The following is a 26,275-nucleotide window of genomic DNA, read 5'->3' as shown; positions in this document are numbered from 1 at the left end:
AAAATGGTATTAGGTACTATATATTATTTCTGTTTTATTTTTATTTTTCTGTATTATTTTATTTATGTTTCTAAAAGTTATTATTATAGTTTGTTTAGAATAACACTTTAATTTTTATATTTTTTATATTCTATACCTTTGAAATAGAAAATGTGAAATGGAAATCAAAATTACTTATATTTTTTATCACCTTAATTTTATTTTTCAGGAAAAAAATTTACCGGTAATTTACCGGTAAACCGGTATTTTAATTTTTATTTACCGAATTACCGGTAAATGAAAAAGTCGGTAAATTTACAATCCCTAGTCCTCGGCATTGGAATTTTGAAGTGAAGGGGGCAATATTACGTAACAGTTTTATTGAAGGGGGTGATACTACGTAACAGTTTTATTGAAGGGGGCGATACTACGTAATGGTTTTATTGAAGGAGTGATACTACGTTGAAGGGGGCGACGATTCGTTAGAGGTTGAGAAACACTGGTCTAGGTGATATTATATTTTATTTTAAATTGTTTATTATTATTAAGTTTAATACATGTAAAAGATTTTAATTTACAAAAAGTATAATCATATGCAAATAGTTTTATATATTACACAACTTAGAATAGAAAATTATGAAATACAACATCCTAAACCATCTTTATCAGATTAATTAAAATAAAATAAAAGAATCAAAATTACTGTAATACATGATCTCACCTGTATGTGTTTTCTGATGAGTTTTTAAATTTCCAGCAGTACTGTAGGATCGCGAACAACCTTCATAATTGCACCGATATCGTTTTATTTCTTTTCTATTTGTTTCCTGATTTCTGCTTTCTATAGTTAATGTAGCATGAGATAGATTTCGTGGCATAGGATTGTTTCCCGGATTTATCTGCATACGTATTTGATCGGCAGATACGGTATGATGAATGTATCTAAATATACGAAACATTCATTATATATTTAATAATAAATGGCATTTTAATTATCGAATATTTTAGTGGTATAAAATTTATTATTATTCTAGAAAAATTAAACAGAATCTTATATAAAAAATAAAGAAACAACTCCATAAGTAAGTCCTTTCACAAAAATGGAAGAATGTTTTCAGGAACTTATTTTCCAGTTACTTGTACTAGAACACTTTTTAAAAAATAAATAATTCACAGAAAGAACTCGATTCAAGAAACTGAAACTTGTCTTTTTTTTTAATATTTTACTAAAGAGTCATATAAGAATTAACAAATAGTATTTTATACATAACATTATCAAACTCCAAGCTGAAAGCCAAATGCAATTTATTTATAGAATAAAATATAATTGTTCTGTAAACAAACTGAATTGGACTTTGTAGTAATTAATTCTCCCATAGTTATATGAATTATATATATAGCTAACTTTTCCTATTTGTTAGTTCTATAAATGAAATATTTATTCTATGATAAGTTTACTATATTTCATTATCACAAAAAAATGAACAATAGACATTCTTTAAAGAAAAAACTTATAGATTTTTCTAGGTTAATTTTTTTCTATTAAATTAAAATTAATGAGAGTGAAATCCCAACAGCTTTTGACTATAATTTGGTTCATTAAGGTTGATTTTGATAATTCTTTGTCCATTGACTCTATTATATTAAATTAATCAATGCACCTTTAACAGTGAGTGATTGTTTTATTAAGTTATTTATTGAGTTATGGTAATGCAACACTTGGATGATCTGCCTAGGGGAGATTCCTTCCAGAAGGTTTTTTTAAGGATAACTGGACCCTATTCAGGTGTTACAGACGTGGAGAAAACCCAGAAAACTCCATGTGGCTGGCCCATCCTGGCTAAGTGCGAACCCATGACCAAACTCCCAGTGTTCAGGAAATGGAACCGCTTGGCCACTGGTGGGCCAACAGTGGGTGAAGTTTAAGAAATGCTAATGCATCAAACATTAAATTCAATTAAATTTACCACAAAAATGTTAATGAATTATAAATTTTCCAATTCCTTGAGAATTTTTTAATGTTGTTTGTTTCTGAATTTATCTTTTGTAAATCCAAACTGATGGATTTTCAGGCTACATTTACGATAATTTTTAAAATTAATTATATTAAGGAATTTAGCCAAAAGTAGCTAAAATTTATCTCCTGATTTAAAAATCAAAATTATAAATTAATTTTAATTTATATTAAATAATTAAAATCTAAACGAATTATACTTCAGTTATTGTTTTTACATATATAGGTATCTTATATTTCCATAAATATTTTACTTAAATTTCTATTTGTTTTAATTTTCAAACAAAGAATTGGATAAAAATATATCAGATATTCATGTAAAAATAAAATCAATTTTATACATTTATTCTGGCAAAGAAGACACAATGTAGAAATAAAATTTACTATGATTCCAGGAAAAATATATTTAACAATTATTTTATAGGATTTCTAGTAGAAATTATTACTTTTTTAATATAATTTAATAATTAGGAATACATATATTTAAATTTACAAAACTCTTTTGTGACTTTTCAATTATATTGTTTTATTTTTTTTAATTATATTTTAGTAATTGTTCTTCAAATTCCATTGTGAAGTCACATAGAGCATATCATAATATACTACTGTATGTTTATTAAAAACTAAAGACAATAACTATTGAAATATATGTAAAAAAATGAAGTAGAAGTAAGACTAAATATTATATAATGATGATTTACTGTTGTTAAAATTACTTTCTATTCTTGTACTATATTTTATTTTAAAAACTGAAAACATTTAAATCTTATACAGTTTAAAATGCATTTTAATTTATGAGTAAAATTTGCAAATATTTTTTCAATTTTATGTTCTAAATGTTTTGAAGATGGATTATACATATCCAAAAATTTTCATCAATAAATTTTATAGCTTTAACTCTTCAAAAAACAACAGACGACTCAATGTTAGCATTGAGTCACCTGTTGCATATACCTGTAACATATACAGTGTGCATAGTAAATTCTATACACACCCACATAACTGACAAATACAAATAGCTACAGTTACAAATGTGACATATAGTTATAGTAAAGTGATTATGCACTAAAAGATGAGAATGCTTGAAGTGCCCTTGGTGGTAAAATTCTGTAGTTAGTGTTCCCATCTCAAAAAGAATGTACAATATTGAAAAAATGACAATTACAAAGTTGTTTACCACAACCAATTTAGTACAAAAAGATACCCTGTATACATGAATAGTAAGTGTGAAATGTTAATGCACATGTTAAGCATAGATAGTACAATGTGTACTTCTCATGTGTTTGTTTATAACATGAGAAATAAATATTTAACATAATTTCATATAATGAATATAATGTGCATATCTCATTTTCCTATGTCTTCATGCTGCTGTATTCATTATTATGTGTTAGCCATCTGCATGGTACAGATATTTAGCCACCTTTATCAATGCTGATTGCAAGTAAATTCATAAACTAACCCAACCCATAAAATCCTACTGGTATGTTTAAGGATAGTTTCATGTAGTTGACGGGTAAAAAAAAATCTATTAAAATATTTGATATAAGTTATATTTATTTTCATTTTATTCAAATCAAGCTGTCCTGTAGATAAAAGGTGCCTTTGTTCAAAATTATATTTTAGCACCATCATAAAATAGAATTTGCAAATTAAAATGAAATTAATTTAAAGAAATTATTCTTATTTAGTATATAAATACAATATATATGTATGTATGTGAATATTTAAATTAATTAATAATGTTTGTGTGCATCTCTTTCTTTATTTAATTTTCTTTTGATTCCATCAACAATTAAAACAATGGTATGTAATGCTTTAAGATTAACAATACAGGAATAAAGGTCCAATTACAATGAAAATTAAACATAAGCATAAAACCATGTATCTATGTTATTTAATGCAACCATTCACAATGAGTTACATAAATGTAGTCTTAAGCTTAATCATAAGACATTAACATAAACAAAGCTTGGAGTTTGCAAACTTTAAAAGTTTACAAACTTCAATTTTTTGTAGTTTTTTTCACATGATTTAAAACAAGAAATAATCGTAGCAATTACAGAATTTACACTGATGAATTTTTCTCTGGTTCAACAGATAAATCCCTCATCACTTGTTGCTTGCACTTTTAAATTTTCTGATGAAAAACACTTAACATGCTTTAGCATTACTTATATCCATTAACTGCACAACTATACTAACTTTATATCATCAGTTGTCATGCAAACATCAATCTGTTTCATTGTTGATCATTAAATTAAAATAATATTAAATTATATTTGAATTTTATATTTTAAAGTGCATTATCGGCCACTCTAATAATTTGATCACCTGTATGTATGCACACACACACTGCACACCTATCAGAACTGGCTCTATTTGTTGTACATTGTGCATCACTCACATATTGGCATAAAAAGACTTCACCCTGTATATAATAATGATATAAAAACTTGTAAAAATATATATAAAGATATTTTCACCTATGTTACTAAAATAGTTTCTTACTGAACAAAATTCTGTTTTGTATTTTAACATATTTTAAGTTATTAAAAAAAGAAAAAGTAGTTTTGTCCAACTAATGTCCAAAAGTTTTCAAATTCAACTTACAATAATATAGTTTAATATAAAAATAAAACTGGAATCCCAGTCATTGTTTTACATATAAAATATAATTTTAGACATTTTATCATTAACACTTAAAAAAAATGTGAATTTATACAATTTCTTTGTTTTACTGATATTAAAAAAATATAGAAATAAGAAAAATTCAGCTTTATTTAACTTGTGTGATTAATCTTGAATTCTTTACATTTTACTTCCTATGCTGAAGAAATCTTTGCCTTGATATCTACCTTTTCATTGCAGACATCAATACAAAATTACATATTTTATAGGAACTGTATACAAAACATAGATAAGAAAATTACAGAGTATAAGTTGCACAACATCAGAAATAAAAATGGATCCTGAATAGAACATCAAAATTTTGTTAGAGAGAGAATTATTTTAACACCAGCATACATCATCTTCATACTTATTTGCAGTTTTACATTATTTTATGTTATATTCTCTTGCATATAATGATGTCATTCAGTAAAAGTAAAACTTTTAAATAAAACAAATACAATAATTACAGTACAGATAGTAATAACACTTTTCTGCCAATTACGTTATCTGTAATTTCTAACACGATAGTTTTTATCTTTTCATTATTGTTATTTCTTTTTTCAATTTAATCTCATGATTGTTCTACTTACCTTTTGCATTACTCTCCTGATCTACTTTACCTATTTAGTTGTCATACAAAGTTGCCTTATTGACAGATTTTATTTAAATCCAATTTCTTAGTCATAACACCAAGTTGTGCTCTTGTACTTCATTTTCTCCTCCATTATATAACAGTTCATACATCTAATGACCACTTGCTTTTAAAACACACATAATGCTTTCACCAGTAATGACTGTGTACAACAAAAAAATGTGCCTCTCACTGATGTGAACATTTTTAAATGGAAGTTCCAGAAAACTGATCAAGCAATACCAAAGTAGACACAGTTATTGATGAAAAAAATATCGTGTTACACTGTTTTTATCTCCAGTATGTAGTAGCAAACATTTCAGATTAATATGTAGTAATCTACAAGCAGTAGATATATCTTGTTGTTCATAACTATATGGATAGCTTCAAAAGTAAATTAATGTAGCTCTTGAGTTGCAATATAGTCTACTAACTCATTATCTAGCTTTTAGTATAAAATGTAATAAAATGTAATAAAATTATGATAGTAATCAAGCATAAACACTTTAAAAAGTATTTCAAAACTTTCAATATTTGACATTATATTTGTTAAAATGTTAATAACAAAACTGATGTAAGCTTCATTTACAAATTCTATATCTTAAACATAAATTAAGTCTGTTTAATTTATGTCCAAGTTGTATCTTTCCTGCTTCTAATTAAAAAAAAATTATTTATTACTAATAAAATTAAACAATTTATAATTCAATAAATGTTCATGGCCTGGAGTTATGAGGTTGCTAACAATCATTAGAGTTGACAAACTAGCACAGTGGTTTATAGTCAAACTTTAGTTGCTGTCTAACCCAACACAATGTGATGCTGGGATATCAAATGTGTCACAATGTGCTAGAACACAATTCCTAATGAATCAGAAAGACAGGAATACATCATAATTAAATTAATATTTAGTAGAGAATTTTCTTTTCCAAATTAATAGATATCAAACTGTCTTCAATAGAAAGATACTAATCCAAACTCTCACCGTAATTAATCGGGCTATTATTATGCTATAATTAATAAATTAGAAACTAAGTAATTTGGTACTAGAGGTAGATGTTAGGCACCATATCTAGCTAAAGCAGTGGTTCTTAACCAGTGTTCCATGAAACATAGGTGTTCTGCAAACCTACATTGACGGTTCCACGAAAGAAAAGATTTTAAAGTTTTTATTCAAATTTGTTCCCATTGTTATATTCGTAGATAATTCCATGTTTCTATTTTATTCAATATACAGTAGAATCTCGATTATATGGACCTCTATTATCCGGATTGTTCAAAATAAACAAAAATTTTACGAATTTGCTGATTTGCACTTGGCAAATTATGATACTGTTTATGTACGTGATGGAATGAATAACTTTTTTTGTTTCAACAACGTCTCACCCAGCACAGTGGTCGTAAACTCTTAAATATATTTTGCGTCATAATGAAAATATAACTTGACATATGTATTTATAAATAATTTATATTCAAATTACATCATTTCTATGACCAAGGGCAGCATATGGGCAACGTGGGCCACCACTTATGTCTCACGGTCCGAAGGGCCTCACGCCTCGAAGGTCTATGCATTACTTAAAAGCCACAAACACGACCAAAAAGTTTTAGTCGTCATAAAATGATAAATAGTTTGTCAACTTTTTATTCATAAAAATGCAGTTTCAACTGCTTTTTATTTTATAAAATCCGTCTTCTTGTGCCACCAAAGGGCCTTTTAAACAATAGGTAGTCTGTTAGCGCTGGTCAGTAGTAGTCCAAATTCAATATGAACATTTGTTTCTTGAAAATTTGATCACAATTTAAATACAGTATTTAGTTTTAATATTACCGATATGTCATCAAAAAGAAAATGCGTTGTATTATCATTAAAAGACAAATTAAAATATTTGTTTTGATTATCCGAATTTTTGCTTATCCAGACTACCTTCATCCCCAATTAGTCCAGATAATCAAGGTTCTACTGTATTAAAGTTTATTGCTTCATTGTTTCCTGAGAATAGTAAACATGGAATTTCTTATCAATTTTTGAATGTATTGATTCTAATGCTTCATATAATAAAAAGTATATAAATGATGTTCCATGGCTTCAGAAAAGTTGAGAACCATTGATCTAAAGTAATAATTATAATAATTTATTAAATAATTTAGAACATTCTGGAAGAAAAGAACTAGCCCAGAATGGGACTTGAACCCACAATCTTTGCTTACCGTGCAATGCAGTTGCCAGTTATGCCATCCAAAGCCCGAGCAAGTCTTCTCTTCCAGACATTTAAATTTAGATATAACCATTCATGGTTACTTATGGCACCCGCTGGGGGACTCCTATGCCCACAGCCTATGTACTCCTCCACTATGGCACTCAACTGGCTATTGCTTTACCCGCATGGTATATATGTATGTATATGTGTATTTAATTTAGATAAGAGATGGTGCCTAATGTCTACCTCTAGTACCAAATTACTCAGTTTCTAATTATTAATTATAGCATAATAATAGTCTGATTAATTACAGTGAGAGTTTGGATTAGTTTCAATACATTAGGCTTCGGAATGTTGATATATATACAGGATGTATCAGAATGACATTTTAAAAATTTGGGGGATTGTAAAGGATGAAATTTTGAACGTTTTGATATAAGGAACCCATAGCTGGAAATGTGATATAAAGTTTCTACAGCGGTAGGAAGTGTTTGACTGCCCTTCACTTTGGTAGCCACCCTTCGTTCCATTGACGTCATGTTATTGTTCTTGACTTCTTCCTCTGGGGTTATGTAAAGTCCCTTGTGTACGCAACATCTGTAGGAACAGTTCACGAGCTTACGGAGTGCATCTTTACAGCATTTAATACAATCAGAGGGGAGTGTGGCATCTTACAGAGAGTCAAACAAAACATGGTTTGTCATTGCACATTATGTAATGAAGTTGGTGGTTGTCATATTGAACATTTACTCTAAAGCAGTGTTTCCCAAAGTGGGGCATACGCCCCACACGGGGGCAATTTGATGGTTGGAGGGGGGCAATTTGAGAATTGACATGACAATTTCTTCCCTTCGCTATGAGCTTTTTTAATGCAACGCTTTAGGTGACAAATAATATGAAAAAGAAAATTTTCTAAATAGAGGACTTAAATTATTAATAAGCATTTTTAAGATGGTATCAAAACCTAAACTATGTTATTAGAGTCCGCAAGTGAACTTTTCAGCGTTTCCCTTTGCTGTATCTCTTGTCGCAGAAATCTTGTATCTTTTAAAGTCGCTAAGTAACAACGTTTTTGCACAATTTTTTTTTTAAAAAATTAACTCTAATATTTTTAACACCTATATGTCATAATTGTCTGTCATTTATATGATTAAATGAATTAATTAATACATGTTGTAGAAATATAATTTTTACGTATTGAATAATTTATGTTTATTTTTTAACCATTTAGCTTTTTATATAAGTTTTTAAACTGTAAAACTATTGATAATATTTAAAAACTAATTAATTGTGCTTTTTTTGTTAGTTTAGATATCTCTAATAGCAGTGTCTTTGATAAAGGAGTCCAGAAGTATTAAAATCTTGCAATCTGGTCTGCTGGAATCTTCAGGGCTTGCGTTTATCCCAAGTATCACTTGCGGCAAAATGTGTTATATCTACACAAAAACAATTTTTTCTAAATTTACGTTTACTCTGTCACATTGAATTATTTTTACAAAATTTTATTATTTTTTTAGCCCATAAAAAATGAGTGGAACAACAAAAAAGAAAGTTCGTCAATATTCAGAGGAATATCTAAAATATGGATTTATACCAGCAGTTCACGATGAGAGGATGCCGTTTTGCTTGATATGCCAGCAATGTTTGACAAACGAATCTATGAAATTGGGTCGGCTTGAAGCACATTTGAAGGCCAAACACAAGGACTATATTAATTCAGATTTAAGTTTCTTCAAAACATTAAAGGAAAAGTTCGAGAAAAGGACGACAATTACTTCAATCTTCACGTCTAGAAATGTAACAAATAGTCGTATTCAAGAGGCTAGTTACCAAATTTCATTGTTAATTGCTAAATCAGGGAAAAGCCACACAATAGGGGAGAATCTTATAAAGCCCTCAATTTCTGCTTTTATGAAAACTGTTCTAGAAAAAGATGACGAGGATGTAAAAGCGATGCCTCTCAGTAACAATACTGTCAGCCGAAGGATCGACGAGATGGGCGAAGACATTGAGAAACAACTCGTATCGAAACTAAAAACCAGAAATTTCTCTGTGCAGATGGACGAGTCAACCCTAAGAGACAGTGAGGCCGTTCTTATCACTTATGTCAGGTATATTGAACGTGGACAGTTTGCAGAAGAAATGCTTTTTTGTAAACAATTAGAAAGCACTACCAAATCGAGAGACATTTACAACATATTCAAATGCTACTTGGATGACAATGAGATCCCCATGAAGAATGTTATTTCGTGTGCTGCCGATGGTGCCCCCAATATGATGGGCAAAAAAAATGGTTGTTTACAATTGATGAAAGCTGATAATCCAGAAATGATACTTATTCACTGTGTTATCCATAAAGAAAACTTGGTGGCTAAAAACGTGTCTCCTATTCTCAATGAAGTACTCAATGCAGTTATCAAATGCATTAACTCAATAAAAGCCAGCGCTAAAACCGAGCGCTTATTTAAGCTATTTTGTGAGGAACAAAATGAAGACCACGTACGATTGTTACTACACACTGAAGTAAGGTGGCTTTCAAAAGGGAATTGTTTGAAACGATTTATTGAGTTGTTCGATTCGCTTGAAAAGTTTTTAATTGATAAGCCTGAAATGAAATTATTGTTGACAACAAATGGCAAAGCATATGTAAGTTATTTAGCCGATATCTTTGAGAAGCTAAATTTGTTAAACAAGCAACTGCAAGGACCAAACAAAACACTGGTTGATGCCAAAGCAAAAATATTTGGTTTTATTAAGAATTTAGAATTAAATCAAAAACACGTCAGCAACAAAAATTTTGAACAGTTTCATTGGCTTAACAAGTGTGATGTTTCTGACTCCGCAATACTTGAAATTGTTAATCATTTAAAAATTTTAATTACGGATTTTAAAGAGAGATTTGCTGATTTAAAAGAAATGAATTTTCCGACATGGATGGTGCAACCAGTTTTGGTGGATTTAGCTGATATATCCAATCTGCAATATCAAGAAGAACTCGCGGAGTTGCAAAGTGACGAATCTGTAATAACTCTATTTAATATTAAAGGTGCGATGGCATGGCTTTGCGATGAAACAGAGGCTAAATACCCCAATACCACAAAATGTGCAAGAAAACTCTTATTACCGTTTCCATCTTCATATCTAGCTGAATGTGGCTTTAGTGCTGTGAGTGATTTGTTGATTAAAAAAAGAAATCGTCTGGATATAACACAACGTGGAGATTTGAGACTTAAGCTAACTAAGCTTGAACCAGATATAAAATCGCTGTGTAAAAAGCATCAAGTCCACAAATCACATTAAAGTAAGTTTTTAAAATCTATTATTTTTTTATTTATTAAAAGTTCGTTTCTTTGTTTTGACAACAGTTGTAAGAAATCGCTTTAAAATTATCATTCATATTACTAAAAAGAACAAAAATAAATTTTATAACTAAAATTATGTATGGGGGGACATGATGATTTTAGAAATGTTAAAGTGGGGCACGGCCTAAAAAAGTTTGGGAAACACTGCTCTAAAGTAATGCAGTCACTGATTCGATGTACAGTTTGATTGTACTCTAGTGTTTTGTCAATTAAACTTGTCATAAATACTATATTCTACTGTTTCATTCAGCATACCGACTGCAAAGTGCTGTAGAAACTTTATACAGTAATACCTCGACTTACGCGAACCCAGAGTTATGCAATTTTCAAATCTCGTCAATTCATCTTTTGTTTGAGCGCCACGCAACTTGATTACTCACTCCCCCACACTATTGTTCAGCTTACATGTTCAGACATGTCACGTGGAATCAACATATAGCTACAATTTATTTTGTGTTATTTATTTCTGTGTTTGTTATATCTATGGAGACTCAAGAGACTCTACTATGTCATCCAAATGAAGTAGAACTGATTCTTCTGCATCAAACAAGAAAAGAAAAACTTTATCTTTGGTATGTAAAGTTAACATTATTAAAGACTTCAATACAAAAATGAAAATTTGTGAATTGGCAAAGAAGTTTGATCTACCGGAATCGACGGTCAGAACAATTATAAAAGGTAAAGAAAAAATTCTCAAAGCTGTGAAAAATGCTCAATCTTTAAATTCAAGCATCATTCGTAAATGTCAAGGTATTATTGCTGAGATGGAAACAATGTTAAAGTTATAGTGTGATAATCAAGTAAATGTGAAAAATTGTATAATAATATAATTTGTTATACATATGTATTATCTAAGATTTTATTAAACATTTTTTTCTAAATTATTGTTTTCTTTAGTCTCTAGCCCCAATTAAAAATTATTTGTATGTATTTATATGCGAAATTATACCCTGACTTACGCGAATTCAACTTACGCGGTTATTGCTCAGTCCCACCTATTGCATAAGTTCAGGGTATTACTGTATCACATTTCCGGCTATCGGTTCCTTATATCAAAACATTCAAAATTTCATCCTCTACAATCCCTGAAATTTTTAAAACGTCATTCTGATACACTCTGTATACACACACAGAGATACATTAAAACACAAACACCTTTGGGAAAACATTAGATCTTAAGTGGATCCAAACAGTAAAAAAAATCAAAATTTTTAAAAATAAATAATAAAGCAATTTCACATCAGAAGGCTTTCTTCTAAACACCATTCTGATGATAACTGAGGAGGGCTTCAAAATGTATCTGTGAAGTTAATAAAGGTTTAATTCAGTTTTTAAGTGAAATTGGGTTCAAACGAAAAAATGTTTCCTGGTTCACATTATCATGCAATTGTTAATTCTTTACTTTGTTAATTGGGTTAGCAGCATTTGTCTTTTGACATTACAAGTGTAAAAAATGAAAAATATATATTTCTGTTATAATTTATCTTTATAAAATCTTAGCAGCATTCCTTAAGGAATTCTCTCTACTGTTTAAGTTGATAGATCTGATAACTATCAACTATGGTTTGTGCCTTTTCATCTGCATTCAAGTAAATAACATAGACATAACTCTCATAGACATAATTTTATTGCTTGTTTACAAGATTTGCATGACTCTGCAACTAAAATATCACAGTCATCATGACTATAATCATATAAATAGATTGATCTTAAACTAAAAAATTGTTTTCACAGTATTAACATAGTGTGATCCCAATTTACAAGTACACAATATACAAGAATTTGATATAATGAACTGTTTTCTTTTGTCTAGTAATAGTTTCAATTGAAGAGAGATTCATGAAAAATGCAAGGAATGTAACTTTCATGAAATAATTGTACTTCAATATAAATTTTGTAATAATAAACATATATCTAGCCTATATTTTATTAGTCTTTAATCATTATTGTTAACAGTATCTGAAAATAATTTTACTTTGTACTTTTATTATAATAGATTTCAGTCTGTTTATAGACTTAATGAAGGCATATGATAATGTCCCAATATCAAAACTATGGAAGACATTAAAAGAGATAAATATTAATAACACACTTATTAAAGCAGTTAAATAATTATATAGAGAATCCATAAAAAAATAAAAATTGGAAAAAAAAATATCAGAAGAATGTGGTATCAAAAGGAAAGGACTAAGATAGGGACGTTGTATCTCACCAACTTTATTTAAAATCTACATAGAAGGAGTATTGAAAATATGGAAAAAGAAATGTTGTAATATGGGAATAGATATTAACAGTAAGCTGATGTTTTTACTTTGCAATTTGCAGATGATCAGGTGGTAATAGCAGAAGATAAGGATGATCTGGAATACATAACAAAAAAAAAAATAAAAGAGAAATATTTTAAAGGAGGTTTATATATAAACATGAGTAAAACAAAATATTTATGCATAGAAGGGACTAAAACAGACATGGAACTGGAAGAAGGAGAAAAGATTGAGGGATGTGAGTATTAGAATTATCTTGGAATATAAATTCATCAAGATGGGAGAGATTCATTAGATATTAACACAAGATTAGCACAAGGTAAGAGAGTAGTTATAAGATTAAATGAATGGAATATGGTGGAGTGAAGATATAACTAGATCAAGGAAAATATATATATATATATAATTCTATTGTTAAAAGCATTCTATTATACAGATTGGAGGCACGGAGAAGGACTGGGAAAGAGAAGAGAAAAGTAACAACAGTTGAAATGGATGCATTGAGAAGTTCATGCAGAATCTCGAAAAGAGAAAGAATAACTAACAAGAGGATCAAAGACCTAATGGGATTGAAGGAGACAATTCTGGAAGAAATACAGAGAAAACAACTTATTTGGTTTGGACATGTGAAAAGAATGAGTGATGAGAGACTACCAAAAATGTCAATGGAATACATTCCACAAAAAAAGAAAAAGAGGAAGACCAAGGTAAACTTGGTATGATGGAGTAAAGATAGCATGTAGTGAAAGTAGGATTAAAGAGGAATGGTGTATGGATAGAAGAGATGGAGAGGGTTCCTGGAGGTCAGAAGGCGATGTCAGATGCCATAAACCGAATATAGATTTCTGCCAAGCTTAAACAGCATATGAAGTAGGAAGTAAACTGACTTTATATGCTCCAAATTAGGTGTTTTCAATGATATGAACTTTTGCCCTATGCCCTGTAAACATTAGATGAGGCTCTGTTCTCAGTATAGTTTTAATATACTGGTAACAAACTAACCCAACTTCACTGCCTGTAACCGGTGTGCTTCTTCTCCAATGAAAGCAGAGGACTATGAAAACGTTTTCGAACCTAAGTTAACGTTTGCATAGTCCTCTGCTTTCATTGGAGAAGAAGCACATCGGTTACAGGCAGTGAAGTCGGGTTAGTTTATCTACTCCAATGTTATAAATTTCTTTATAATATACTGGTAATATTTACAATTAACAGATTTTTATGTATTTTTGATGATAAATTAAGCAATTAACATGTTTAATTCTGTTAAAACATATTATGAAGTACAAAATCACAAAAATAAATGAATATTGTGTAAAACAAGTTCTTTCATGTAATGAAGTTTATTCTCAAATTTTTAAATTTATAAAATATTTTTAAAATTTGATTCTATTTATTACTAGAAGCTTTCAGTTGTATTAAATAAGTTTTTTGTAATTTAATCATTTTATTGCCTAACCTTTTTCATCAATCATATAATAAACAAATTAGGAGTGAATGAAATTTTGATTTGTGTTAATGATTGAAACAAGTGATGTATCAATTATTAAAACAAATTAAAATCTGTTATTTGAAACTTTCAATAGAGTTAAACTGGAAAACTTTTAATTTGAAAGATTTATTGATTTATACATAAATAATATTTTATTAATAATATTTAAATTATTAATAAAAACACCAATCTTTATTACTTTATTAGATATCCAAAATATTTTCAACCTTTTGAAAGTCATCTTCAGTATTTTCAAAAAAAGAAACTCATTTTCAAAATCAAAGAACAGGTACAGTTCTTTCCATTGAAATTATCATGCTATTTCATAATTGAAAATAATGTTTCTTTTTGAAAACACCGAAGATGGCCTTCAAAAGGTCAAAAATGTTTGGTTACTTAATACAGTAGTCACCACTGAACTTAGACCAGGCCGCAGTTAACATATCATCCAATAAATAGGTTTAAAAAAAGTAGCTTTGATTCATTGCATGAATGTTTTACATAATTTAGAACAAATATACAGTAATTAATCTTTATTTTTGCTAAATATCAACTTGATATCTTGCAGATTTAACAAGATTGAGCCAGTCAAACTTGAGTCATAGGCATCAAAAAACATAGACCCCCCCATCAATGAACGTAGACCACTGCATGTTTAATATTTTGTTGCATCACCCAAAATACCTTCAATATGTTTCGGCATGCTGTTGACTAGATGTTCACATTCATCTGTCATTATGGAATTCCAGATGGTTAAGATGGAAACTTTTAGTCCTTCAACTGTCCACGGGCGTGTTTTTCGAAGACATCTCTTCATAATGTTCTATACATTAACCAAAGATTTCTCCCACACTGGGTTGTATAAAACAAAAATATGTATAATCTGTAACCAATATCTGGCATGGAAACTCCAAACAAAGATTGGCAAATGCTTTTGATGCCCCTCCTGGGTGCTTCTTCAGGCCAAATTTACTGTAACTGGATTCTTAAATCGAATGTTTTTAAATAAGAATGTGCTCCGTTTCTAGAAGTTCAAATAAGGAAGGCAATCACATGCCGTTTCAAAATATAATTTTTATTTTTTTTAAATGGAATTTTTTGAAATTTGAACTTCTAGAAACGGAGCATATTCTTATTTAAAAACATTCAATTTAAGAATCCAGTTACAGTAAATTTGGCCTGAAGAAGAGCCCAAGAGGACATCGAAAGCATTTGCCAATCTTTGTTTGGAGTTTTCACACCAGATATTGGTTACAGAGTATACATATGTTCCATACATTCTCAATTGGTGAAAGATCTGGGTTGTTGAATGGCCAAGGAAGGACATCTATGTTCTTTTCTGCAAGCCACTGTTTTGATTTTCTACTTGTATGACATGTGGCCCCATCCTGCTGGAAAATGTAGGTTCTATTTGGATATAGCTTAGCTATGGACAGAAGTAAATACTGTTGTAGAATGTTAATATATTGCTCCGAAGAAAGTGTTCCATCAACAAATGTCAACTGACCCATACCACGGGTGCTCATACAACCCCAAACCATGAAGCTGGCAGGAAACTTCAGTGAACAGTATAACAATGATGGCTTATTAGCTTGACTGGCAGATCGAATGACATGTTTGCTTTTGTCTGTTGCTGATAATTCAAAGTTTGATTTATCAGACCACAGAATTTCATGCCACTTTTGTTGAGACCAGGAAAGATGTGAAAGATGTTCTTTGGCTCACTGTACCCATTTCTTCTTTTGATGTGCTGTTAGCAAAGGTTTTTCACATGCTGCATAGAACTGGAAATGCATTTCTTGCAGTCTCCTGCATGTTATCAAAACAGATAACACGCAGGAGATTGCAGTTGTATCATTCCATATTATAGTTACAATCAATATCTGTGGCACAGTGGTTGTTTTTTATGATTCTTTTAAAACTCCTATCATCAACTTTTAGTTTTTCGCTTATGTCCAGCAGCTTTGTTAGGTAAAACATGACTGTGGTTAGTGTAATAAACAATAATCTGGTGCACTGTTGTCTTGCTTAGCATTAGCTCTTTTTTAATAGCTCTCTCAGACATGCCATGACTTTGTTTAGCAATGATAGCATTCCTTAAATCTTCTGAAACAGCTTTTCTGCAGGTCACTGTAGACAAAATGCAAAGGTTGGTAAATAAAACTAAAAAAGCATCTTATATCATTCACATGATCACTGCAGGCTAAAATGAGGCTAAAACAATTGGTTGCTTCAGAAATACTGCAATTGTAACATTATTTAAATGCAAATTATCGGCTGGTCTACATTCATTGAACATGGGTGATGCAGCAATCTATGTTTTTTAATGCCTGTGACTCAAGTTTGACTGGCTAAATCTTGTTAAACCTGCAAGATATCAAGTTGATATTTAGCAAAAATAAAGATTAATTACTGTATATTTGTTCTAAATTATGTAAAACATTCATGCAATGAACCAAAGCTACTTTTTTTTAAACCTATTTATTGGATGATATGTTAACTGCAGCCTGGTCTAAGTTCAGTGGTGACTACTGTATATTAATTGAAAGTTGGTGTTTTTATAATATATTATATTATGATATTGTCATCTACATTAATTAAATAAGAAACCATTGACATTAACATTTTAATCATTTAGACTTTTCATATTTTAAATAAAGACTAAACCAAGATATATCTACAAATAAATAAAAACAACTTTATTTAATAACAAAAAATTAATTTTATTAATACAAAGTATGCATATTATACACAAAAGTAAAGCAAAAATATTACAGAATATTACAGAATAAAATTTGGACATAGCAGAAAAACAGATGGTATAAAATTAACTTTCAGAACTGTGTTTTCTTTAATCAGTAATAAGTTTATTACCAGTCTTTTCATTGTAATATTCTAAAATTACAAAAATCCTCTTTGTGAAAACAAAGTTCACAGACCTTAAATGAAATAGTTCAGTTAATAAATAATAAAGTTATACATATAAGTATAATTATTTTTAAAATGACTATAAATTTAATCTTTCCATTAATTAATTTTCATGAATTAAGAAGAAATTTATTTTAAGTGTTTATTTTAGCAATGTTATATTTAATATTTTTATGATCAATTATGTTCTACAGACAATAGGAACAATAGGAAAACAATTTTAATAATATTGTAAGAACAGAATATAATGTAATATTAATTGTTGAAATATATCTCACTTCATGACATGTATAAAAAAATATACAGTAAATAACTTAAATATGTCAAAAAAAATGTAAATAAGTTAATAAAAGACCAAATAACATATCAATATTATATATATATATATCCTTGTAAATAAGATTATTTATTTCATCTAGGAATTGAATAATAATAATATTTAAATATGCTATTCGATTCCTACACGAATTTCTATTTTTCTAATGGCATCCATTTTGTCTAAAATAAAAAATAATAATCAGTAATGCAATTTGTAACAGGCTATTTTTTAATATTTTGTTATATTTTTTATTAATTGGAAATAATAAGAAAAAGCACAATTTAATTGTGCTTTTTCTTATTAATTTAATAATATCTTATTAATTAGCAATTAATTTATACATTCATTTTTATTAAAAATGTTCTATTCTATTGAAAAACAAATTAATTTACCTTAGACTTCTTTGTTGACTTAAAATCCTCTCTTGATATAGACAACTATTTCATTCTTAAATCAGAATCTTGAGAAAATCCGAAAACGAACTTTTAGATTATCATCATAGTAAATTAGACTATTTTGTAAATAAAATAGTCTAACACACTTCTTGACGTTTTTATACTTTATCCTTTCCTTCTAAAATTTAAGTGAAACTTATGAATAATCTCCTACACTTTCTAGAAACATATAGGAACAAAAGGCAATTATGTCAGTCTAAACTCAATGACAATCAAGCTCATTTTGTGAACCCACGCACAAGCTTTGAGTTTTAGGTGTTGTAAAGAAATTAAGGACCAGACACTTGTACACATCTCTGCTGCCTCTTGACTTCCATGTGTATAATAATTTTTCTTACTTCATTTGCTGCTGCAATATCATGCATCAGATAAAAATGGAAGTAAAAAATAAATATTCATACCGCAATCTTAATTTTTTCTTTATTTATTAAATAAAATACATTGTGCACGGTATAAAACATAGATCCTGAAACATTATAATCAAATTAGGACCACAATTAAAGCACAAAACATGAATGGACACTTAAAGGGACAAGGCAACTTCTTTACATGGAATAAAATACAGGAAATCCTCATCAATTCATAACTGTACTATTTGTCCCAGCCAAGGATATAGAAATTTACATGTTAAGGAATTCAGTTAGTTCAAAATATGATTACTTTTAAAATGTGAAATGAAAATTCTGTCCAAATTGTTATTTGTGTTTGTTAACTTTTTATTTAGATCAAAGTGCCTCCATACTATAAGAGATCAATAAACCAAGAACAACTCTGATCTGGTCAATATGGCTTTGCTTTTACAGTAACATATTTTTGGGTGTCATCTTACTCATCCTGTTTTCTCTTATCTCATAAAATACAACTGGGTTTCAGGATTGCAAGATTGGACTACAAGTAGCAGATTGAGATATTTGTAGAGCTCTAGGCTATTACATTTGGATGACTTACTACTTATGAACCACTTTATTATTATTAATTACCAAAATAGTGTTCTGTATATGTAGCTCTATTCCATTTGCTTAATAAATTACATCAGTTACATGGCATTTGGCATATTGTAGAGAAATATGTAAATCTTGGCTAATTTGAAGTTGAGATTATTTTGTCCCTTGAATTTTGAACTAACAAAGATTTCCAGTATATATTTTCTCTCAGTTTTTTACATTTCTTTCTCGAAAATAAATGTAAAAATCTGAACATCGCTTCAGTGATAATACATTCTAATTAAAAAATTATGACAGATCCTTATCATCACTAACCAAATACAATTGAAGTATCAAAAAATCTAATGACAAAACTAAAAAGAATAATATCTATTTATAATATAATAAACCAGTGTTTTTCAACTGTTTCCTAATAGTGGCATCCCAACTTGGTAGTTTGTTGTATTAAATGTACTGTACAGTTCATGATAAATATAAATTGTAAGATATAAAAATACAGAAGATAAAAAAAGTCTTCACAATCACCAGCAACACACTATCTTCATCTACAAAAGTAACCTTTTTAATAATGCAAATTGGATAAAACATCCTTTGGTGACACTGCTGTTACTGAAAAGCAAATACAGTAATACCTCAATTTTCATTGACTTTGGTTATTGTCAGTTTCGGTTTCTGTCAATTTTTTTAGAAAAATTGTTCTTGGTTTTTGTCAGTTGCCTCGAATTTCATTGGCCTATTCATGTGACCTCTCTGCTAATTTTACGAAAACAAAGGACGACTCATGCGTTTTCCTGCTCAGTGTGACATTTCTCATTTTGTGAGCATTACCGCATGCATCTAGCCAGATTATTCCATTGCTTTCCTTTCCTTTTAGTTCCATCATGGGAAATGCCATGTTAAATGTTCATTTATTCTTTACATTAGTCTTTTATATTCATTTTATATTAATTTTTTATTGTTTTTAGTATTAAAATCTATATTTATTCTCTATAAAATGTGTTTTTGGTATGTATTTTGGAGTGTCTAGAACAAATTAATTAGATTTACATTGAGTCATATGGAAATAATTGCCTTGATTTTTGTCAGTTTAGGATGTCACTATTATTTTCAGATGGATTAGCAAGGAAAAACTGAGGTATCACTGAAATTTGTTTGAAGTTGGCCAATGAGTATTTACATTTAATAAAATATAAAAATACAGAAGCTACAAAAATCACCAAAAAAAAAAAAAAAAAATTGGTCAAACTTTACCTATGTGCACCGTCATGGCTGCGCAGTGGGGACCCACATTCTTACCTAACCTATTGTAATTAATGACCAATAATTTGGTAATTTATGAGAATAGGTTAGGTTAGGTTAGGTTAGGTTAGGTTAGAATGTGAGTCCCCACTGAGCAGCCATGATGGTGCATATAAGTAAAGTTTAACCAAAAGATCATCTCTGTAGATAAAGATTGTCGGCAATCGTGAAGACAGATATTAATAAACTTAATCCGGAGTTACGTGTAAAATTAGAGTTACAGACTGTTCCAGCAACAAGTTTTTATTTACCAAACGTTTTTGGCTATCTTAGTAACCATCATCGAGATCAAACACACGTGAAGACTGGTGTTAGAAGACTGTTGGTATCTTCTGCGCTTTTATATTTTATGAAATGTAAATACTGCCAGCCAAACTTCAAATAAATTGTAGAAATTCATACTGTAATTGTCTGTAATAAATTGAGTTCAATAATGCCTGTTTAATGTTATCAGCCGGTTATTGTTATCAAAAGTTGCAAGTGCCAAAAGTGATGACAATAAGCGGATTTCACTGTAATATTGGTTTTCCTTGTTTACTAAAGAAGTAATAATAATAGTTTTATAAACAGACATCGATCAAGCAACTTACCCCGCATTTTCTTGCTCGTGATCAACAAGCTGATGATCGATCTCCATAACTGACGAATTGATCTGATTCTTTTCATCACATGTAATCCTCCTATTCTGTTCATTTAAGAAAATCTCTCTAGCAAAACTATCGCTGTCGTCACTATTATCGTCTAAATAGTCTTGAAACGTCACAGTTTCGTTTATATTAAACACATCCATCTTTAAAGAGTTAACAAAATACCAAACGACAATCTAAATCACAATTATCACACCTTATGACTAAATATGATCTTACGAAGCTTCCGATTGGTTATAATTTTTAAAAATATGAATTAAACTCAGTTTTAATATATTTTTTAAGAATACATTTTTAATTTATTATAACTGAAAAATAATTAATATTTACTATAGCGAAATATTAATATATATTAACTTTAAACGAATTTTGCAACTGAAAATGTTTACTTCTTATTACTGGGAACACCTAGCGTGAAACATGTGCGTATTATTAATTACAGATAAAAGAAAATAATTTTTTTTTTTTTTTGATATTTCTTATACTGTATTTTCGATAAATAAATAATTCATAGTAATATTCATTATTATTTATTATTAATTTAAAAATATTACTTTAAATCATATTTATATTTCTTTAAATTTTCCATTTTAGATAATAACACACCTGAATCAACGGCTGGATGGCCGAGCGGTCAAGTGGGTACGGGTTCGAATCCAAACGGGTCAAACATTCCCAGGAATTTTTCGGAGGTGGTCCGTCCGAATATGTCGGGCCCCGTCCCTCACCACCCGGCCGCCCCATTATGGGCTTGGTCGAATCCATAATGGACTTGCTATAAGAGGCCCTCTTAGTGCACACAGAGCGGAAAGAGTTTTTAAAAAAAAGAAAAAAACACCTGAATTTTCAAAATTAGGAATTAAAAATTGCTTATTTCTTATTTTAAGATAACAAAAAATGTAATTAAACAAATTTAATTAATTATAATTAGTAGGATATCGGATGAGCCTGTTGATCACTGCACATTTTCTCAAATCTTGGAATGAAACTAGACACAGCCATCCTCATTTCCTTCTCCACGTTGATTTTCGTGAATGTTTAGTTTTTATCACAGCGACAAACTCAGTTTCGCACAAATAAAAAGTTGCAAATAGAATTAAGATTCTCTGAGCATTACACTCAGAAGCGATATTCATCTTTTACTGATATCCAAAATTCAGTAAATTCCATGCTGCTAAATTTCGTTTTCAACGTATTGTTGCAAGTTGACTCAGTAAGATTCTATTCTTCTGCAACAGTAAATTCAGATGGAACACTGATATTAAATGGATCTTGAATCCATGCAAATTTATCAATATTATCATTTGAAGATATTTCTCAAACCAGGTGATAAACTGTGATAAATGTTCTTCAAAAATAGATTTCATATCTTGAGAGAAATCAACTTCATTGGAGCCAAAAAACTGTTGCAACATTCTTTTCCTCCATCTTCATTTATTTTTATTTTCCATATTTTAATTTTTTTTATAAAAGCTGAAATTTTCTCAATCGACTTTAAAAGGTACATGTTGCTTCTCTGCAGGCAGAGATTCAGAGAATTCAGCTTTTCAAAAATATCACATAAGTATGGTAGTTTTATCAAAAATCTTCATTCACAAAATTTTCGTCATACTTGTGGTCTTCCTCTTTAAAAAATATATAAATTTCCTGTCTCAATTCAAACGTACGAGACAAAACAATGTTGTGGTAATGTTTTGTACTTTCTCGAAATGCATTATAACAAAGACTTGTGCTCGGATCCCATATCCTCACATAGTTTTTTTGAAAAATCTAGCCTTCAAAGGCAAAGTTTTTATAATGTTTACTACATATTCTAAGGCCTGGTTTTCACATCAAAATATCTGAGTTTTACATTGAGAACTCAGATATTTTGATATGAGTTTTTCCCTGTTAATAACGCAATGGGTCAACAATGCATCAGGATCTTTGCTTCGAAAAAGTGTTTGCAATCCTCCATAACACTCGGACCATTAGTACAGATACCAATGCATTTGGTTCACTCCAAATTATTTTCGGATATAAAAATATCAAGGATCTCAAACAAGTCTTGAACCTTAGCACCAGCAGTGATACTTTTACAAACGAGAAAGTCTTTTACAATGTTATTACTATCTATAAACTGTACATATCAAATCAAGTGAGCATTATTATTATTATCTGTGTCCTCACCTAGCTGCAACCCAAATTACTTCACTTATATTTTTTCAATTAATTCAGTTTAACCTCTTGAACATCAGAGGTCCTTTGCTATGTGCTGTATTCTGCGACTGACGGTGCTGTTGGACAAAGGCACTTTTGAAAGGTGCTTTCCAGCAGACTCACCAAGCATAATGTTCACCGTATCTACAGCAGCCAATGGAATGAGTTTTTCTGCAATGATATAAGGCTCTTTACATTTTGCAATTGTATGTGACAACTTTATTACCGAGTTAATGATTTGCACCAGGTCTGCTAGATGTCGCATCTTATCCCATTGAATTGAACATGGAAGTAAAATAATGAAAATTTTATAATTCGTGGCGCCCCTGGAAGATCGCGGCGCACGCTTTGGGAACCGCTGCGCTGTAACTTTGTGGTTGTTCTTACATAAAAGATTGACTTCAGTGAAACTCTTATTATGTTCGAGCAATAGTAACTACATGCGGATAGGACAACAGGTAAAAAATTTTACACAAGGTACAAAATTTATTCAATTTTACTTATGAAATACTACATCAGACAAATGACACGTTTTCTTAAGGAACGACGAGAGGGCTTTTCTGTAAACTGCTACGCACACGTTCGATGTTCTCGGGAGTTGTTCGTATGGTCTTCCTACGGCCGGTTGACTTTCGATTCGATGCACTGGTAGTTTCACGGAAGTTTTATACGCAATTCAATATTGTTCCACGAGCAGAAATTGGATATCGCGGCTGAATCTTAAAATGTTTACGAAATTCACGTTGCACGCGCACTACAGATTCTCCAACGCGAAAATATCACTCTACCGCGAACGCACGATGTTGCTTCGATCAGTAGTACGCCATGATACTACATAGTAACCTATATGAGATGAAAGTTGACAGTCCGCACTACTAATAGAGGCCACCACCGTCGCTATATGTCGGATTTAACGCGAGTTATTCAACTTTGAAATCGTCAAAACATTGTGAAACACCCTGTACATGATAGGACTATCCAAAACACAATTGTCATGTTAATAAAAGATAGACCTATTTTAATTAATTATTCAAATATTTTAAATTTTTGTGTCAGCTCACTTTAGATACTTCTGGAACCGCTTCTGAGTCCGAGTACCGATAACGTATGGCGACTAAGCAGTCATGCCTCCAAAGGTCATTATCTGATATTACACAAATTGCAAAAATCTTATTTGCGCCACTGGTATAATTAATATTTAGTGCCCACAGGGCTTAGATCTGCAGAATGGCAGAGCGGTCAAGATGGTAGCCTACTGCTCTGGGGGACCCGGAATCTGAATCCAGACGGGTCGAAAAATTCCCAGGAATTTTTTGGGTGTTCTTCCGGATATGTCGGGCTTCGTTTTCACTATTCCACCCGACCACCCCATTGTGGGCTTGGTTGAACCCATAATGGGCTTGCTATAAGAAGCCCTTTTAGTGCTCACAGGGCGAAGAATTAAAAATAAAAGATATATTATATAAATTATATTTTATATACTCTTAATTAATTAATTTAATTATTTGTAACTTGTTAAGATTATTAATAAATTAATACATCTAATTTTTGTAAATTAGTAAACTTATCGTTATTTTATATTTTTATCCGAACGTTAAGTTGGCAACACTTTATTTCAGAAGAGTCAAGAGAATGCTGGGATATTTCTTCTCGTGAAGTGGGTCTGAAAAATGGTGAGTGGAAACGTGTTAAAATCGGTTTTAATCCTTGATTATTTGACTTCATATTTGTTTCAACGCGATATGTATAAATGTATATTATATTTTATATTATATTAGCGTATTTTGGTAAATAAATATGTATGTATTATAAAGAAATTTGAACTTAAAAAATGGCAGATTCTTTCAAGATTTTTTACATTGAGATCGTTGCGTTATGAATTAGGAAGAAACATCTGGAATTAAAATATTTTAATTCCAGTTTTATGTTCTTTTTCACGTTACTTTGTATGAATTAATTTGTTTGAATGTTATGTTCTTTTGTTTAACTGTTCCGTGTAACACATACAGAAAGTGCTGATTTACTCTTTATTCATTCATTATATTACTTAAGTATAATCACGTTTGAAACAAAAGTATAAAATGCTTTTATTAATTTTAGGAAAAATGTTTGTTTCAGATTTATTCATACCAATGTATAGTGACTTAAAAGTTTTTATACAGATAAAACTTCATTCTTTACACACTTAAATCTATGGTAATACAAAGTTAATTGGTATTTTACCATTAATTTTCATACTCAAAGAATAATAATAATTACTTTGTTTTAATAAAAATATAATTTACACTCATCCCTTAAATATTGCTCAGAAATGTAATCATACAGTCTCTTGTATGAAATGCAAGTTATTATGAGACTAATTATTGTAATTGTAAAATAGAAGTTTATGATGATATACTCCAGCCTGAAGTGACCAGATTTACTGAATTTCAATCTGAGATGCTCTTAAAAATTGAAGGTAGGAAATATAGGGTGTGATGATGATATTTGAATGATTTCATTACTTAAATAATGTTCGTGGGTAGCCTGAGGTAGGACGAAGTCGTACCTCTTTTTGATAGGCAAGTTTGGTGAGAACTGCCCACTGGTCAGTGGATGGCTTGTTTATGGGTTTTTCTATCCCGGAAAGTTGGGATTCTTTTGTCAGGTCGAGTGGAGGCGGTGAGAGGGGTTGTCGGTAAGGTGTGAGCGATACTCGAAGTAAAGATGACTTTTAAGAACAAAACAACATTTATATTTGGTCATACCTCTGGTTGATTTGAATTAGTTTCCTAAGATTTGCTTCGGCAAGGTCTGGAACGTCTCCCTGGGGCGAGGTAAGGCATGGACGACTTGGCTCATGTCAGGCGACATCGACCCCCCCCCCCCCCC

The 26,275-nt window shown here is 30.1% G+C and overlaps 2 protein-coding genes and 1 pseudogene across 2 annotated transcripts in view; 2 read left to right on the top strand and 1 right to left on the bottom strand.

Annotated features, from left to right (window-relative positions):
- The window catches only part of LOC111638815, a 24,919-nt pseudogene extending 3,348 nt beyond the window's left edge, over positions 1 to 21,571 (bottom strand).
- LOC111637699 (SCAN domain-containing protein 3-like) lies at positions 8,503 to 10,869 on the top strand. Its single transcript, XM_023383293.1, has one exon. It carries the CDS (start codon positions 9,026 to 9,028, stop codon positions 10,796 to 10,798), a length of 1,773 nt encoding a protein of 590 aa, XP_023239061.1. The 5' UTR covers positions 8,503 to 9,025; the 3' UTR covers positions 10,799 to 10,869.
- A 3,430-nt stretch (positions 21,572 to 25,001) lies between the features above and the next one.
- The window catches only part of LOC111637620 (40S ribosomal protein S4), a 28,574-nt gene continuing 27,300 nt past the window's right edge, over positions 25,002 to 26,275 (top strand). The window contains exon 1 of the mRNA XM_023383189.1: positions 25,002 to 25,077. Coding sequence (XP_023238957.1) covers positions 25,075 to 25,077 — 3 coding nt within the window. The 5' untranslated portion in view covers positions 25,002 to 25,074. The remainder of the gene's footprint in view (positions 25,078 to 26,275) is intronic.

This window comes from Centruroides sculpturatus, unplaced genomic scaffold (assembly GCF_000671375.1).
Source record: "Centruroides sculpturatus isolate CEXI.00-Female unplaced genomic scaffold, Cexi_2.0 scaffold100, whole genome shotgun sequence".
In the NCBI taxonomy this organism is placed as follows: domain Eukaryota; kingdom Metazoa; phylum Arthropoda; class Arachnida; order Scorpiones; family Buthidae; genus Centruroides; species Centruroides sculpturatus.
The sequence above is the reverse complement of the archived record's forward strand: the minus strand, read 5'-3'. Positions and strand labels throughout refer to the sequence as shown.